At 45.8% G+C, this 19,195-nt stretch overlaps 1 protein-coding gene across 1 annotated transcript in view; it reads right to left on the bottom strand.

The window, feature by feature from the left end:
- Nucleotides 1-1,217: 1,217 nt before the first annotated feature.
- The window catches only part of LOC146202150 (neprilysin-1-like), a 36,328-nt gene continuing 18,350 nt past the window's right edge, over nucleotides 1,218-19,195 (bottom strand). Inside the window, exons 4-10 of the mRNA XM_084600285.1 lie at nucleotides 18,725-19,042; nucleotides 17,501-17,669; nucleotides 15,580-15,690; nucleotides 12,216-12,491; nucleotides 6,572-7,002; nucleotides 5,496-5,645; nucleotides 1,218-1,710 (exon numbers count right to left, since the gene is read on the bottom strand). Coding sequence (XP_084456411.1) covers nucleotides 1,357-1,710; nucleotides 5,496-5,645; nucleotides 6,572-7,002; nucleotides 12,216-12,491; nucleotides 15,580-15,690; nucleotides 17,501-17,669; nucleotides 18,725-19,042 — 1,809 coding nt within the window. The 3' untranslated portion in view covers nucleotides 1,218-1,356. The remainder of the gene's footprint in view (nucleotides 1,711-5,495; nucleotides 5,646-6,571; nucleotides 7,003-12,215; nucleotides 12,492-15,579; nucleotides 15,691-17,500; nucleotides 17,670-18,724; nucleotides 19,043-19,195) is intronic.

The following is a 19,195-nucleotide window of genomic DNA, read 5'->3' as shown; positions in this document are numbered from 1 at the left end:
CCCTGCCTATTTAACCTATATGCAGAGTGCATACAGGTTAAATAGACTGCGGTAGACTATTGTGCTATCTCGGTAGTCGTTCATTTTCATATATTCACGTGCTAAAATGTCAGTCTTTCACGCTGCGCTTCGGATGTCGTCGTCTTCACGTCCTCTGACGAAGTTTTACTAAATTCTTCAATTAGGCATCCTTCATCCTGATAAAATTCCAAAGCGCCCGTTAAATGATTACCTAGACACGGCAGGATATGGCAAACGACCGCTAAATGAAGGAAAACTTAGCCATATGAGTGCTAAATAATGCTTCTGCATGTATATCCGGGCTTATCCAAGCTAAACCGCTATTTCCCTTTCCCCACACAGCTCTCTTGGTTATCCTCAACTGTCGTTCGCCTCAATGTCCATGCCCCATCCGTGAGTATGGGTACGATACAGCCGTAAATCTGTTACATATGCCATAATGCTAACGAGTGACTTATCAGAAACCTACTCCCACTTACCGGATTCCTTTAACATTGGAACAATCTACTTTTCTCTCGAGGTGTACTAGTAAACTTCCATTCATCACCTGGAAGTAGTTCCCAAATGCACTGCCCTTGCGAGCTTCTTTACTAAGACTTAAAAACAAATATCTACCGTAGAGAGCCTAGTAATCAGCGAAGTAAATGTGTAACAATTCCAAAACCATTGGACGTATACATTTACTTATACACGGCTAAGACAGTTCATTTGAGCAATTGTTGCGATACATCATTCCGAGGTCAGGCGTCGGGCCGAAGGGGCTAGTTAAACAACCGATTAAGCAACTGTGTTCCACCGCTAACTCAAATTACTACCCTTAAAGCGAGCATAAGTATCAGTAAAGCACTTCGTGGTATACATTCGGCCCGTTGGTACGATAAACTTGCTTGCTTAGAGTGTTGATCTGTACGGTAATTATTTTCTGGTGTATGTAACTCAGGCATGCACATGCGTATATTTGGCTCCCTTCTTGGCCAGAAATGATAGCATATATCCAAGAGTTCTCATTAGCGCATACATGTACTACGTACATACACTTACTCTAATTTCGAGACTAATAAAATTATCAGTAGTGTACAAGGCACCGCGAAAACTCGCAACATCGCACGCTCAAGCTTGCAAGATTCGAGAATTTCGTGCAGCTAATTACACTTCGCGGCACGTCTATTAAAGTAGACACCACAACGGCGGCTGCTGGTATCTCCCTCACATAGAAAAAAAAACCTAAAGATACGACGACTCTTTGAACGCGTTCTTTTTGCCTGTCAGCAGCGTCGCAGTTACGAGTGCGCACCAGTGACGCCACGTCCTGCTCTAGCCAACAGACTTCCTCTTTCAATGCAATGAACACTTGATCATGGAAGCGTATTTGCTGTTCCGTTCGCACTTGATCGCTTCGTTGAACTCTCCAATGTGTACCAGGGGGAGGACACAGCGGAAGGGTCCAGCGTAGTTCACGAGATTGCTATTGGCATCCAGGCACCATTTGAAGCAGCTCCCTATGAAAAACTGCTTCACGGGAGGAACCAGACGTTCGGGGTCCACGGTCATTATCCTGAGTCGGACGTCAACCTTCCTGTACGCTTCGTAGGCTACCCTTGTGCCCAACAGGTCGGAAAAAGCTGTCTCCTCGTCTAGAACGAAAGAACTGTCTTCGCTGGGCGGCTTGTGAAAAGGCAGATGGTCATTCTGCGAGAGATAATTGACATCGACCCGTCAGTGTTGTCAAATCAGTACTGGCTCTCCTATATCGCAACAGTAATTTCGTTTGGTGCATGGTCACGGGGCTGCACCTAGAAAAGAATACAGCACCACCCCTGAAGCACTGGGCTTCTGAACCTTTTTCGCGGTGTTTTGTTGCCAACACTGAGACACATATCTTAGAAGTGTAAACAGGTGATCGCTTCTGATATTGTCGCTGATTTCTCAGGCATGGGGCACAACGTCTTCGCATTAACGGTCAGGGACAGCAACAGTGTTTCGAGAATGTGCACGCTGGCCGTAGCACAAACCCCTACTGAATCGTTAGATGGAAAGCCAGCGGAAAATGACACGAGCACAAAAAAAAAAAGAAGAGAAGAAAGGAAAACGCTGCACACATTACAGCTGCACCAGTAGCCTGAGTGTCCTTTTAAATGCCCTTCAGCTTTATTTTTTGCTGCGGAAGCAACACTACACTAGTCGCTGAGCCATTTCGCGGAGCTCCCGATGAGCCAAGCTGCGCATGCGCGAGGAGCGAGTAACGTCACACGGAGCACAGCTGGAGAGCCACGTCGGAGCCGCCGCTGACTCCTCCCCTGCGCGAGTGACTCAGAGCCGCTGCGCCAGCTACGCATGCGCCAGGTGGGAGTGGGGTCACACAGTGCACAGCTGGCACTTCTGGGCCACCGCCGACTCCTCCGTGGCACGGTGACTCAGAGGTGCCGCCACCGCATTACGCATGCGTAGTGACGTCATTACTCTTCCAATACGCTGGAGCCACTGCGCATGCGCGGGGTGTACATATGTGGCACCGCTCCGGTATCAGCGCAGTCAGCCATGGAGAAGTTGAGCCGAGCAGAGGCCGATCGCCTTAGGCGAACAAATTTTCGTAATTCGTTGCTTCCGCAGTTCTACTCCGGGTGGCCATTGGTCAAACCACAGCCAATTTTTTTTTCTTGCGCGGAGTGCACCAAGTGTCCCCAACAATCTACCCCTCTTCAACTCAAACGAATCGCCTGCACATAGAAATTAAACCTTACTCCCTTTCATATCATTACATTAACATATTTCAATCAAGAGAACTGGCAACTTCTAAAGGCGAGAGAGTTCGCATGCTTGAAATAGTTACAATCAACAAGGTTCCTTGGAGAACTCGACTCATGTGTTTTTGGAGCTCCGCTCTTCAGCATGAAAAGCTGAATGTCATGTCGCGTTGAGAAAATGACCTTGAAAGTGCGCAGCTCTTTGCTATACGCCTAACCACGTGACTCGCCGCGCTGCGCTACCGCGACTGCGACACGGAGAGATGGCGGCACTTGGTCGCTTGGCAGGTGCGCCCAACCACGTGACTCACTAGTAGCTCGCCGCCGCGCGCTCGCTTCCCATCGCGGTCGCGCTTAACCATGCGACTGATACAAGCACGGGCGCTGCTCGGTGCTCCGCAGAGCTATGGAAGAATCGGTTCAAGGCACTAGTCGTTGGGCTGTGAATCGAAGACAAGAGGCCAAATCTAACCATCCTGCTGATGTTATCAGCTTTGAACCTGGTGTTACAGAAGTTCCCGCTTGTATGTGACCTGGAAGTTTCGCGACGTTCAAACTGCGGCGAAGAACTACTTCACCGATCATAGGACAGCATTCGCTAATTCGCACGAAAGACCAAGCTTTACCCAGTCTTGGTCAATAAACTGGGCAAAACAGCAAAATATGAATCAAAACATAAGTGTGTCTATCCATGCATAACCGAGCTTTTGCTAAGTATAACCAAGTTCAGCCGAGTTGAACCTCAGCCATTTTTATTTTCAATATGGCCACGTCACTCCTGAGTGCCCGTTTCCCTTCGTCGGCCTGGACGTCCTAAAGGGACATTTCCGAACAATTTTGTCCAGAAACTACACAGCTTGATATATTAACTGCTCCATTTACTCGAGGAGAAAAACTGAATTTGTTTAATTAACATAACATGTTCAAGTGCAGCAACCATTACAAAGGTTTTTATTGTAATTTGGGTCTACTCGATGCGACATGCATAGGGTTAAGATATAAACATCGCAGCCCATATATTATGGTAATTTTGAACCAAAATGTTTATTTTTATTTAATTTTATTCTCCGCTACAACAGGTTCCCGAATCCGGCTGGAACAGAGCTAGGGGAGCCGGCGCTTTTCCAGATGCCTAATGGCAAAAACAAGAGAAATGTGAAATAGGGTTAAAACTGTACTAATTAATATTTTTACATGTAAAACTCACGAGTTTCCGGCTTCTAACCCTTTTTTGGTAAGCTATAAAGCTAGTCACCACTATCTACTCCGCGGGTAGCCCTAACAAAAGTATTACAACTTCTACCCGCATCCCAGCAGTGGAAACTCGTTCGAATTGATAAGTTCCTGTTCTCTGACATAGTCTTTTTCGCACTTTTCGACGATGTCTCGGGTGAAGGGGCACCGCTCCGCTATCGCTATGACCAAAAACTCCCGTCGGGGCATCATAAAGAAAGGAAAGTGTCCAAGGAATGAATTCGTCTCACTGCGCCAGCGAAAATGCGGTTTGGACAAGAAGCCACATATATCCTCTTTTCGGATTGGGACGCAAGACGAGTGAGTGAACCAAGCGGCTTGAAGGCGCCTCAGTTAGAGTACTGCATGGGATCAGGCCTGGGCCCGTTCTCACAGTGACGCTTATGGTAAATTTAAATTGCTTACTGTGAGAAAGTAAACTTATGTTACATAAATAAAAAATTGGCCGGAAAAAAAAAAAATCTCAAATCGCACTGACGCTTGAAGAAGCCCGTCGTTTTTTGTTTTCTTTTCTTGTCTCAAAAATAACACAGGTTGTTCACAACATTCGTGTGTAGTGCAAAATCGCATAGGTTTAACGCTTTACCGTTATTTCTGGTTGGTTGGTTTGTGGGGTTTGACGTCCCAAAGCGACTCAGGCTATGAGAGACGCCGTAGTGGAGGACTCCGGAAGTTTCGACCACCTGGTATTCTTTAATGTGCGCTGACATCGCACAGCACACGGGCGCCTTGCTCTTTGCCTCCATCTAAAAGCGGCCGCCGAAGCCGGGATTCGATCCCGCGTTCTTGGGAACAGTGGTCAAGCGCCGTAATCACTGCGCCACCCCGTCGGGGCTCTAACAGAAGGTGAAAAGGGTGTTTCGCACTTCTCGTGTGAGCGCCGCACGGTGCATAAGACTGTCAACTCTGAGTAAATGTCCTCGGTGATGTACTCTTCCCATAGAAAGTGATGATTCGCATTTAATTGTGGTTGAGGACCCTTTTTAAAGCGTTGTATGCTGCTTTACGGATATGTCGAGGAGATTAACAGTGAGTGTCAGCAGCAACCATTTAATAATCGGGTGGCTCTCTAATCCGCTTGAAATACCTACTCACGAAGTGCTCATCGACGAAATATTTACGCAGCGTTGTGTGGCTTCACGGCAGTTCCACAGCTTATGAGGATGCCCGAAGTTCGTAGCCATTAAGCTGGTTCTGCGCCATGAAATCTTAATGCAAAAAGTCGTCCCACGCTTGTAATTCAACTTATCTTTCATACTAGAGAAAAACGAGAGAGAGAGAGAGACAGACAGAGAGAGAGACAGAACTGTCCAACCCAATTCGAACCTATTTGCAGCAATTCTCGCGGGGAGCGAGTGCGGAGCGTCCTCACTATAACTATAAACAGCGTGATTGCAAATTTGCGACTCCGCTGAATCTGTTTAGCTGTCATTTGTTGCAGTGGTTAACGGATGTGTTGAAATTAGAATTGCTCACCTTGACGACATTCCAGCTCTCTTTCAGACAGGTCTTGACGCTGTCATAGTAATTCTGCAGCTCAGAATTCACCCAAGGATTCAAATCGTCCTCGTAATTGGAATTTTTACCTCTCTGTCCGAAACCTCTAGCCATTTCCACAGCAACATGCTGTAAGTGAAAAGGAGACCGAGCACATTAAGATCAAAACTTCGTACCTGACGTCTCGTACAGTACGTAGGCGGCAAAGACCCGATTTTCCGCTTTCGTTAAATTGATTGGCTGTTTAGCGCGGCCACTCGTGATTATGGTTATGGGAGTGCAAGTGGTTATAATTCAAGACTGGAGCGTAACATTCCTATCAACACGAAGTAAAAGCGTACACAATGTTTTTTTTAATTAGCTCAATAAAAATTTGACCAAAAAAAAAGAAAAACAAAAAGCAAGAAGAACGGGCGCACGTAGTGCGTACTCAGGCCTGTTACCTTCAAGCTCAATTTCTCGCTCAGGCTGGATAAGTTACACTTGCTTTTTCAAAGTGATTTTTTGCCATCCTCTGCTGACGATAGCATCGTGATATTTTGATGTATCACGCTAACGGTATAGTATGTTGTCACTTCACTTCCCTACAGCGCACTACGCGAAAAAAAAAAAAAAGATCATAATCTGTAAGTTTTTATCCGGAAGCGTTTCCTTTACTTTCTACGAATCGGTATTATAGAATATTGGCTTTATTTGAAGTTTTCCTTGAAATCAAAATGTTTTCATTAACGAATTTTTTTGTTTTACAGTACAACGGCACCAATTAGCCTCCGACGCAATGTTTTCTTAATGATCGCAATCATGTACCCATCGATCGATTTGCCCCTATAGGTATACGGAGCCATCCTGCAGACTTCTAAAATAATAGCTTTTATTTAAGTTAGCGTCTAAATTTTAAGACCAACGTCGTCACACGGAAAGTCAAGCGTAATGAATATAATAAATAGAACAAGGTTGATCTGCTATATTAAGACACAGTGCCAAAAACTAAAATGACGAACTGGTTTTCTTTGGCCAGTATAAAGTCAGCGCTTGCACACGAAAGTGCAACTCACTTGTCCGAAGCTGCCGTAATTGTAGGCAGTAGCCCCATGCGGACTATACAACAGCGGCGGCAGCAATGCCCCCGCTGGGATGACCACCACATTCTTCATTGCTTCGTAAAACACCGCGGAAGACGTGGCGTCGAATAGCATGACTTTGCTGTTCCTGGAGGTGAGGGTCATTTTGTACTTGGAGGCTTCGAGCCAGTTCTCGAACAGGGTGGCCTTGGAAAGAACCAGTTTATCGTAAAGTGCGTCCACCTTTACGGCGGTATCCATGCCTTCGGGAAACCCAATCGTGATCACGAGCCTTTTGAGCTTCTCCGTAATTTTATGCCTTGAATCTTGGTTGAAAGTTGACGAGTTTCCTACCAAGTGGAAGAACGTGTCGCGCAGCTTCATCGCGATATTCGTGGCGTCTCTCACTCGTTCCTTCGAAATTGCTGTAGTAAAAGAAAAACAAAAGTAAACAAGTATGGCAGCGCTTCTCTTTCACAAAGCATCGGGGGCTTCTTTCTCTTATAGTGCGTCTTGGTGAGGCTCAATCATGTTCCGACTTTCGTTAAGAGCTGTAAATCACTCGTCCTTGAAGGACTGAAAGTAAATTTTTGACTAGTATAACCGTGCACAAGTTACCTTGCACAAAAAAAAAAATGCGCTGTTTCAAACGAAAACAATGTTAAGAAAGTTATTCTCGCATTATTGTAATCACACTGGCGCTCCAATAATTCGCGGAGCCCAATATGCAAAAGCAGCCTAGCGATTAGCAAGGTTCTATTGCTAAACCCTGTCTTAACATAGCAGATGGGACGTTATGATATGTTTTAAAAAAAATCCACTGACAAATATTACACCGAAAGAAGCGCGAAAAGAGGCCTGCGAAGCGCTCGACAACCAATATACCGTGTTTGCGATGTAATTTCAGCGGCCCCCGCTTATCCAGTTCGCTTAATCCGAAGAAGAAAACGAGCGGGTGCGCTCTACTGCGCCAGAACAGTGATTTGCCAGACGGCTGCGCAAAATGACGGGGTTAAGGCACTGGCGCGGAATAAGTGCCGGAAAGCGTTGTGCGACATTTTATGGTGCATGGGTTGTACGAAATAGCAGGGTATTTTGAGCAACGAAAAAGTTCGCTGCGCGCGAAACGTGGGAAAATTTCGCTTCATTGAGACAGCGCACTTATGGATAGGTTAGTTAGTTTTTTTTTTTTTCGCATTATTTTTATTTTTTCTCTTGCTGTAAACTCCATCTTTAGGATGATATGTCTCTGTTTTAAGAAAAGCTCCGAGCCTCCTACGCCCTACTAGTACCTCGGCAACCCTAATATCCGTCCTCATAAAGGTCGTTATCTGCCATTCTTGATATGGAGTGCAGAACGAGGAAGCTTTTTATCGGGTGAAATTTGCCGTGGTCGGAAAACGACAAATCGAAAGCCCACCAAGGTACTTGTTAGCTGGTATAGCAAGGCGCAATTAGCAGAACGTAAGGCGACTTCACTTCTGGCTACGGCGGACGCTTCAAAAGTGACTTCAAAACTGTGGGCTATTTTGATTGTAATTAGGTAATGTAGATTGCTGACCCAAAAATTTGACAGTTTAGCTCTACCGCGATGGCTATTGTCGTTAGGGTGTCCAGCAGCTAAGCCCGAGGACGAGGGTTCGATCCCGGCAGCTGCTGCCTCGTTTCGATGCCTGCAAAATGCAAGGCGCCGTGTACTGCGCGATCTCAGCGTACGTTAAAGAACTTCAGGAGATCGAACCTGACCATTACGGTATACGGATATTTCTCATTACCCATGACGCTTTAGAACGCGAAACCTCATGAACCAAACGGAGAGATTTGGTCCAAAGTATATGGGCAGGTGCAATATGCTACTTCGGCCAGTTGGTGGGGGATATATGCCGAAGACAGGAGCTCCTACTCCACGTATCTTGCAAACCAACCCACCGCGTTTGCAGGTGGCTGCTGTGCAGCCCGTCGCTGCGGCCTCTTCTCAACAGAGGCCGTGTGTAAAAACGCCCGTGGGCTGTGTGGCGCCAGTGCACGTTAAAATGAACCCTGGGTGCTCGAAATAAATCAAAAGCCCTCCACGACGGCGTCTCTATCTCTATGCTTTCTCTCACTTTCTCCATAACGGTGAATACCGGAGGCACCTCGATGAGAAATACCGATCTTATGCGCAGCGTTGCGCAGCGTCGCCATCTATACAATAGAAGTCGAACTACCACAAAAATAGCAGTGCACTTTTCTCGGTTCAGTCGGCGCTCTTATCTATCGACGCTCTTCTCATCATTACTCCCATATTACTCATATTATTACAGAAGCAGAGTAGCGCGTTTGTTTTCTTTGCGCTTCTCGCGCGTCTAGTGGCCAAACGAGATCGGCTAATTCCAAAGCACGGTGCTTCAAATTAAAGCACCGATGCACTGTAGAGAAGCCAGCGCCTCCGCCCACTGAGAAAGTTGCGGCTTCCTATAGCGGACAGGACTGCATAAAGAAGTGGAGAAGCTAGGCGCCTGCATTAACCACAGAGTAGCTCCACACCTGTGCCCCATCTTCTTCGACCCTGTAGAAAGGCCAGCCCAGGCCAGTATAACGAATCACCATATATTATCTGTAGTCTACAGCGAGTATTTCTAGCTGGGTTAGGTCGAATGCTCTGGTATAAGCGCTTTACAGCGCGAGATCACGGTGCCGGCTCCTTTTTCACGTGATCGTTCTGTTAGTGCCCATTTTCTGGCATTGCGGTTTCAACGGCTGCCGGCGCGGCCGCGCACTCCTCAAAAGCCTCTAGCTCTGAATCTATCTAGCTAAAAGCAACGCATATGCTTATGTGAAGCATAGAAATCATATTAGGGGGACGCTGCAAAAGTTATTTAACCACCTGGTGTACTCGTCGCCTTCTGAATAATTCCAGATCGGACGAATCTGCCAACCAGCCAGCTTATTACGCCCTCCTCCCCCTCCCTTCCCCATGTTTTTTTTTTTGTTTTGTTTTTTTTGTTTTTGTTTTTTAACACAAATCTGCATTCACTGGTAGGGTAGTGGTGTGGACTGCAGAATCATTTTAAACCGGGTTCTTTATGAGCGCAGCATTCAGTATCTTGGCTGAAAATAGGCGTGCGCGCCGGAGGTAATCTTCTCACTGTCCAGCACTGCACACAGTTAAAAGTGAACGTGCACGTGTACGACCACAATTTTTCCCCTCACTGACCAGTTATTGTTTCTCGGTAATATCCAGCTTCAAAACTAATACTGCGCACTTTGCTCAAAGCGCGTTTTAAGAGCTCTCTGTAGCGCCCTATCTACTATACATTACCTTTACAAAGAGCGGTTGAATGGTACCACTCAAAGTTTTTTAGTATTACCTAAAAGGAAAGCAGGCGCCACCGTCTCATAAAGAGCACTTCATCCCCCGCGGAATGCCGAGGACACGAGGTACGATATAAAATACAATTATCGCCAAATATATGAAAGAAAATAATGTTTTAAAAAGAATGCTTCGTTCAATATTTTTGCCGCCATTTTTTCATGTACCGCTCTTCTTTCAAAGCATATTCAGGGTACATCTGTATAGCTCGCTGCTACGCAGACTGCGAGAACGGTTAGTCCTGCCATACTTACCACCACCTTCGCGCTATGAACTAGGAAAACCAAGTTCACGCTGCGGTGACTTCGAGTGGTGGATATCATTTAGTGTTCATAGTAACACCAATAGTACTATTTCTATTGATATAATTAGAAATTGTTTTGTCTAGCTAAATTTTGTACTTCTTGATTCTCGACTGCTGTACGAAGACTTTTTTGGATCAGGTACTTTCGATGCGATGACATAAGAATCCTTATCGAGGGAAAAATGCGGCGTTGACCGTTTCGGTCCCTGGTTCTAGAAAAGTGACGTCACCCGACTAGAAGTGACAGCTCTACATTTCGATGTACCTTCATCGCGTCTATGTCGCAATTTCTAGACACCTTGAGAAAACATCTAACGGCCAGTTAGTTGAGCCTATAAGACGTCTGGTCTGCGTGCGCAGAGACCACAAACCCAACCATTAGAGAATGACATAAAACTAGACGTGAAATCGTCAACAGCGTCTAATGCTATCGCATTGACAACGCAAATGCAATCAGGTGTCTCCGAGATTTTTGTCTATTTTTTTTTCTCAGTTCATCTTTTTTTTTTTTTTTTAAGTGCTCAGTCTTACTTGAAAACGAAATTCCTGTCACTGACCGCGTAATTTGTTTTATGCATATTATTGTCGAGAAAGCAGAGTTCAAGTGATAGGCGGCATTTTCTGCTTATATCACCAGCGGACTACGCCGCGGTGCAAAAGAACCTGTACAAAGCAAAAATGTACCCGCATGTGCTGCATGACAGCAAAAATGTACCCGTTAGCGTGCAGGTTAGCACGCTAACGGGTACATTTTTGCTGCCATAAAGAGCATTTCCCTCACTGAAATGAGCGATTTGAACGAGTGAGCACCTGCCGTTGCAAATTTGGGCCTTTAGCTGCCGCCACTGCCTCGAGTAACGGCTCTTGAAAACAAGGGAAGCGGTCTTTCCTGAAAACTGCAATGATTTCCGGAGCAAAGGAGACGCGAAAACGTCTTCCACTTCGTGCCTGTGAGTGCTTTTTATTACTTCGACCTCCCTTAAGACCTGTTGGCATCGATTAAGCGCACAAAGTGCACTTTACTTTATTAGTCGTTTCTACTTTTTTTTTCTCGCCCTCCTTCTATCGTGAACTTTGCTTTCACAACACCCGTTGCCGGCAGAACGTGTGCAACTTTATGGATTTTTTTTAATTCTCATTAAACGGCTCTTCTGTAGTCTCTCTCTCTCTCTCTCTCGCCAAAGCCAACGGTAAAAATGTAAAGAATACTGTAGTGCATCGGCCGGTGCCGAAAATCACTCCTTTCGCGATGTCTCTCTATAATTTGACAGGACGTTTGCAAGATCATCAGAGATGACCGATGTTAACAATTATGGTTGCGCGGATGATATGCCAGCGATTAAAATAATAATAATAATAATAATAATAATAATAATAATAATAATAATAATAATAATAATAATAATAATAATAATAATAATAATAATAATAATAATAATAATAATAATAATTATAATAATAATAATAATAATCAGCGCGTATTATGCCAGCTGCAATGGGTGCACCAATAGTGTCCTCAAAGACATATTGAAACAATTCAAGCAAACAGCAGTGATAAAATTACGATCTGTTGTCACCTACACAAAGAACGTTGTTGGGATGTACGTACGCTGACCATTCTTCGATATATGACCATTTGTTGGGCTGTATTGAAGACGCCGATATACTATGATAAACTATTGCGAGCAAGAAATGTGGTTATTAATAATAAATACTATTCAATTAAATGATAACTAGCGAAGGGAGCCCCAATCAACCCCAAACCAGTAGAAACCCTATTAGTTTTCGCCACTAGTCTTTCATTCAGGGCCAGGCAAAATTACAGAGCTCGGGAATATGTTTTTTTTTTCTTTGCCTTTAGTCACCCTGAAATCTGGTCACCCCATCTAAGGCTCGAACCCTCGCCCTAGTCATCGACAGCAGAACGCGAGAATTTCTGTGTTATACCAGACTTATGAGACTATCGCTCACGGACCGCTTACAGTCGAAGAGGACCGGCGACAGGAATGGTAACCTGAGCACTGCCAACACTGCGTCGACGCAGCTCACGTTGCGTGCCAAGGGCCCCTGCTTGTCCAGGCTGCCGTCGGCCAGGGGCGCCCATTGGCGCACCAGGCTCCACGAGAGTAGCCGGCGCATGCCCTCGGCTCCCGACTGGCCCACCAGCCGCGCCAGGAACTTCAGCGCGGCTGGCTGCACGACGGCCCGGTCTTCGCCGCCGTACGCTGCGTGCTTGGCTAGCAGGCTCTGCCACCGGCCTGCGAACCAGCAGAGTTGCGTCCCTCACAACTCTCCTCCCTCCATGCCGCGCCCTTGGAGGAAAATAAAAATGAAACGTAGCACTAGGTCGCTTTGAAAGCACAACCTTTGTCGGAAGAAAAGAGGCCAAGGGGCGTTCTGCCTGGGCCACGTGGTGTGGACCGTTATGCATCGCGAATGTTTCAGTTCTAATCCAAGTAAGAGCAACTTTCTTTCTTGCCCCTACGAAAGTTATTCTTAACTTAGATGCTATAAATGTCCTAATGACTTACGTGCAAACGCGTCAGACTCCTCCTATCATGACTCACCGCCTCACAGCGACTCGCTGTCAGGACTAACGTAATTTGGCTGATACAGTGGAGCGAAATTTAGCATGGCGAACCGTATTACCGCAGATGTACTCTGAATTACGGGACTGCACACAAAGTAGTTGGAGCGTGGCTAATTAGGGTTACTGAGCGTACGTACCCGAGGATTTATTCGGTATATGTCTCCACCAGTGCGTCTCCGCTATGATGTTATTCTCTCTGTTTAAGCATGTTGTTGGTGGGATCGTACAGCGAGGACGTGGAGGTAGAACACCTGCCACGCAAACGAGAGAACTGTGGTTTGAATCCCGGTGCCACCAACTCCTATATGACCATAAACATATCAATTACCCCCACGGTCTCAGTACCCAGCGGATGTGGAACAACTGACCATGGTGGTGGCCTAACCTGCAAAGCAGTGAAGACTTCTAAGACCCTCGGGCTCTGACAGGCGGACTTTAGAAATTTAACCTGGCAACGCTTACCGCTTGAGTTTTGTACAGTGAGGCCAGTCTAGCAGCGCTAATCGAGGAACTAGTGGGAATTCAAGGAGATATCATAGGACTCAGAGAGGTTAGAAGTACGAATGAAACCTATATTACAGTGAATAAAAAGTACGTACTATGTTATCGGGGTTTCACGGAGAGATCAAAACTAGATGTGAGATTCCTAAGCTTATAGCTCGCAACATAAAGCAGTTTTATAGCCTTAGCAAAGGGTGGCAGGTATCATAATTAAATCTAACAAGAGGTATCAATTTAAGGTTGCAAAGGCCTACGTCTACCCAAGATGACCACCTAGTCGAAAGCTTCTATGAAGACGCAGCCGTCGCTTGCTACGTTACCTGAGGGCTTTATCGGCGTATTCAGGTTTACCTTCGGTGTTTTTCCGTATACCAATAAATAACGGAAGGGATCTCGCGTGGATGTTTGCACGCCACCGATGTAGAAGAGCAGCAAAGCTTCAATACTTCAGTTTTATGGTGTCAACAATGCAGAGACACCACGGGAAAAGCACGTTTCCACACTGCAGTGGAAGACTCGCAAGACCGTGCCAGCTAAGCTTCTGATCATCAGGCGGGTAACCCATTCTTCTGCGAAGATCATTTGCCAAATCTAGAATGTAAATGTGGGGCGACGTTCGTTAATAAACATCGCTGAGCGCAATTGAATGACTGGCGTATTCCAAACGGGAATGTTTTTAGCAACATTGTCATTTTACACCAAGCTTATTGGGCTCGTTGTGCCGAAAAGCCGCACGAGTCTGAAAGGGAGCTTACAAGAACGTGTCAAACTCCTGACGGCGATAACGATTGGGTGGCACCGACTCCTTCATGGCGGCGGCCACCATAACTGACCTGATACGTCTTTCTCCTGATAGATGACGCTAGTTCAAACTGTGCGTCAACACTACAGCCTACTTCAAGGACGAGTCCAAAAACGTGCCACAATATGATTGAGGACCTGCATGAAGCTCATATATGTAGCGTTGGTCCATTGATTTGACGGTGGTTGACAGTGTGATTGTCTCATTAGTAGTGACTAGTGATTAGTGAATGAAGCCAGCGTGATGTAGACGAATAACCTAGTGTGTGTGTCGCTGAGTATGAACACGTGTGGTGAGACCTGTGGCTGGTACTGGTACGGCATCGTCGTCTGACTTGTGCCAAATGCGTGCAATAGTGTTGGGGCTTCGTTTGTGGGTGTGACTATAAGAGAAGCTTCGTAAAACGGATGCCGAGATTTCTGGCAGAAAAGAACTGTCGTTATGAGGCAGCCAGAGGGTTGCGGTGAAGGCAGGATGCCGAGGTACGAGATTAGAAGATGGCCAAAGGGTGCGCACTCTATCCCGTCTGACCTTAAGGCGTAGCTTAAGCGTCCTCCTAATTTTTACTCATGCGTGTATGATAACATGGTTTTTTAAGGGAAGCGAAGGGAGGGGGATATATGATTTCATACGAATTCTATTTCATTGTTATGCCTTGTGCCCTTTAATTGCGACATGCACTGATTGTCATTACAATTAGTCAGGCAGAAGGGAGTATGGCAGAATAAAGCGACTTTAGATTTATTGCAAGTCTTCGATCCTTCGCATATGTACAAAGTGAGAGACAAGGCGCGGATAATTGCACCGTGAAGACATGCGAGGTAAAAGGCGGCCCAGTTGTTCTGGCATTCCTCCAGTGTACACTCGAATATAAATCTACATTTATATTTGAATTACCCCATGGCTTATGAAATTTACGAGCCCAAAAAAGGACAGAAGAGGCAGTCTTTTCATCAATAGTCAGCGCTCAAGCGGAAGTGACTGAACAGCGTCTCTAGCTTGTTTTCTGCGCAAAAGCATTACGAAGTGACAGTCCCTGGCTCTTGCCAAAGAGTCTTTTAAGACTTTGGTTTTGCCATTCACCCGTTGTACGAAAGTCTTCATCGTCAATAACTTCTGAAAGAGCGCGTCGACCGCACCACTTTCACGCCGGCCGTTTTAAAACGAGGAAGCATTTTTATTTATTGTGTGATGAACATTTCTCCGGCACCCTCAATAAAATAGACTTTTTGGATCGCACGAGGGTGTCATAGTCGACAAACAGACGTGAGTTTATTGCGAAATTTTAAACCAGGCACGATTCTATGACACAAGGGTCTCTCATCCGTACAGCGCCGCCGTATTAAGTCGATGGCGGCGCCTCCTTTTGGTTGTAAAAATCGCCCACAACTTTAGCATGCCTACAGCTTTCTTCGCTAGTCTGCATTAGTTTAAAAACAGTTACAGGGCTCACCTGCATCTATCTGACCTTGAGTGTCGTTCGCAATGTCCTTCACTGCAACCGATTTAGTGTCCAGCACCTTTGTGTACTCCGAGCCAACGGATTCCGCCAGGTGTATTATGGCTGCGTTGCAAGAGGAAAAGAGGTCACTTTGGAATTGACAGTTACAGTAAAAAGTAATCAGTTTGTCGTCAGAACTTTTTGTAGCCAAGAGAGGTTTGCTTCTCAGCCATGTAATGGGGTCCTGCAGCATTTGTGGAAGTCCTACCCCTTGGAGGGGGCAGGGCCAAACATCTTACCTTCAGCTTAATACAACAGTGGGAGTGCATTACAAGCCGCATGGTGTGGCTCAAAAGCAGTCCTGGACTTGGAACTTTTGAAAAGGTGTACATGCGACACGCCTCAGTAATGCCTAATTTCGGTGCTTTGGTGCAAAGCATTTTCACTCGTCTATTGCAGCGCAACTTTCGATCACGCTAATTGGAGTTATGAAACACGCGCCTTGCAAAATTGGGTTCCGGGCCACTGTCTGAAGATTGCTGAACTCGCCGTGAGCACGGCGGCTGCATGACGTAAAACTGGGCGTAATCAGCCGTATACCAGGAAGGACGAAAATTTTTCTGTTTAGCGGAAGCGAGAAGAAAAAATGCTTCCACACGGCTTCCTTTCTTTATCGTGGATGTGAAACAAATACTAGCTATACAAGGGAAAAAACTACTTTTAGAGATGCTTCCGCCTATCCTGGCGCCATTTTTTTCTAGCTTCTCTGAGATAAAAGGTTATTACCTGCATATCATGTTAATATAGCGATTTATTTTTTTTACGTCATCCTGACGGACCACAAATGATGAGATTGATACTTCCAGGTTTTCTTATGCAATCGTTGTTTATCGACAGCAGGAGTTCCAAGCTGCTTTTTTTTAACCGTAGCTGAAAAAGATACTCTCCCATCCTAGCCATGCTCCATTCCTTACGAACATGACGGAGGTTCTCGAGGGATCTTAAGAGCCCACCCTGGCCACTGTAGCTCAGGTTTGCCGGAGCATGTTGCTTTTTTTAGTTACATACGGCGCATGAGGTGACGTCCTTTCTGCGTCTTATATCCCTTATTATTATATTATTACATAGCCTCATTATCGTCGTAAAAATTATCTTTCTCACTCATATATTGAGGGAGTAATAGATGGCTGACTTAAGACTAGCTGAGCGTTGCCTTTCATGTTGCTTGGATCTGTACTCGAAAGCAGTGTTCGTCTTCAAAAGATGGGTCCGTTCTTGGTGTTTCATTATGGCTACCATATATTGCCATTCTGTCCTCAAACGACAGCCGATCAGAAGTGACGTAATTAGCCTCTTCAGTTGCGAATTGCGCAACTGTGCGACGAAAACTTTCGAAATTTCAGATTTTCGCAACGAACATGCAGATGCCGCAAAATGACATTTATTTTGGCTCTCACTGATAGTCAATTTCTCAATGTCTGTCAGGTCCCATCCTCTTTTGACTCACCTTTTAAGAAGTTGTTGAGAAAAATTCACCTCGTCGAAGAGTTTTTGAAAACCCTGATGTCTGCTAAAGAAGGGGCCAAATATACATGTTCCGGAACCACTCCGGAGCCTACAGGGAACGCCGGGGCGCGCATATCCAAAAATGTTTTCCAGGATAATTTATCGCCCCTAACCTAAACTGGTTCTGCTTGGCTTATCGCAAGAAGCTCCAGCCCTTCGCGGCACACTGTATTGCTTCAGCCACTGAAACGGATACTGAACGATTTGCGTACAGATTTGTGCGCGCCGTGCATTAAAGTGCACTATAGAACGCGCCAGTTTCCGAGTGGTTAATAATACCCACCTTCTGATTGTTTCGTATTTAATAAAGGAACAAAGAAAACTGTCGACAAAGAAGTGTAAAACATGATCGGAGAAAAGGACTCACCGGTACTCTCCAATTCTGCCATTTTAGGCACGTACGCTTTGGCTCCTTCCTCTGAGCTGAAGACGCCGACGGCGACCAGGCGGCTCGTGTAATAAGCAGCCAGTTCGTTTTGTTCGACCAAGTTCTTTCTTTCCTCGTGCCAGAGGACTTCCTCCGAGGCGACTGAAACCTGAAAAGTCGTTTCAAGATTTACGTTAGCTCATCAACGGCAGGAGTGCAGGCTAATACGCATAGAACATGCCGCAAAAGCACCCTGTGCACTAACAACCTCCTCCTTCTTCTGTTGCTTTCCGCACAACAAATTCGGCCCCGTCAAAACGTCAAAGGTTGTAACCGTGCATAAATTACTCACACGATTCACGGCGGACATGGGGTTTAATCAGTGGCGAGAGACTACGGTTTAACCAAGTACGAGAAAATATTGATCGATATGCATTCGTGCTTCGACCTCTGTATTTATGCATATTTATGAGTGCACTTGGCTAGTCATTCGGCATGAGGATTCAATGGAATCAGTGTTGATTCCTCACATCGGTGGCGTGAATACGTTGCAGTAGTAGCAATGGAAGCGAGAACTTCAGTTTCGCTAGAACAAAAGTAAATGGGCACAACAACAGCCAGCACTCACACGCGTCTTGTATACATCTGAGCACTTGTGATTATAGCAATTTCTGCCCTCGGTGTCCTACGAAAACTGGAGGCCCAGGGGTCTCCTCATAAGGCATTCAGATGGTGTCAGGGCCCCAGCAGGTCCACAAATGGCCCTCGGCTTCATAACTATTTCCGACAGAGTGAACGTTTGCAGAAATCCAAAAGGTTTCTTAACTCGCAATTTTTTTTTAATATCAGACTTCGTGTTTTCCTAAGTGCGTGGCTAAAACTCGTAGCAAAAGGTGCAGGCCACAAAATTTGCAATGTTCTATTGAACTACTTTACCAGCACTGATTTAAACGAACGTTGCGAAACACGCATCAGCCAATTCCATTATTGTGAATGTGATTGTCCATTCATACGACTCAACTCTTTATATTCTATTTATTATAAATCGTCACTTTTTAAGCCAAATTATATTCAATCCTTCAATTAAATTTCCTGCTTAAAAACACCGAAAGCACGCAGAGTTCAATGACACGGTGGCGTGCATGTTTATGAATTGCAAACTTCCATTGGCTTCTGTTCGCGAACTGACACCGTTGTGTACCAGCGATCCTGATTATTGAATACCCTGAGCAGTCGCTTCTCCTTGACGATGACCACGCTGTCGGCGACAAACTCGACGAGCGCATGTACCCCGTAAGTGAACGACAACGCCATCATGCGATCCAGAGGGTCCTCGCTCTCCTCCTCCTTAATAGAGGCAGGGTTCAGATTAAGTTCGTCCAGAAGTTTGATTAATCCCTCGGGCTGCTTCCGCTTCGCGCGGTGGAAGTCCAGGCACATGTGGAACAGCTTGTATGCCTTGTCCTGAGCACTCCGCGGCGTGGCGGGGACCTTCGCGTCCAGGGCCACCTCGTAGGCTCTCGTTGCCAAGTTGTGGTTCATCTGCAAATTAAAAGTGGTTCGTGCGGCGCCCAGCTAAAAAAAAAAAAAAAAAAAAAGAAAGAAAGAAAAAAAAAACGAGAAATTGGCGCTTCTGAACCTTCCCGCACGCCATGAAAGAGTCACGCGGTTTTCTTACGATTTCCGGCAAGAAAG

This window comes from Amblyomma maculatum, chromosome 1 (genome assembly GCF_055883805.1).
Source record: "Amblyomma maculatum isolate TAMU_Amacu chromosome 1, ASM5588380v1, whole genome shotgun sequence".
Taxonomy (NCBI): Eukaryota; Metazoa; Arthropoda; class Arachnida; order Ixodida; family Ixodidae; genus Amblyomma; species Amblyomma maculatum.
Note: the sequence above shows the minus strand (reverse complement) of the source record. Positions and strands in the feature narration are given on the sequence as shown.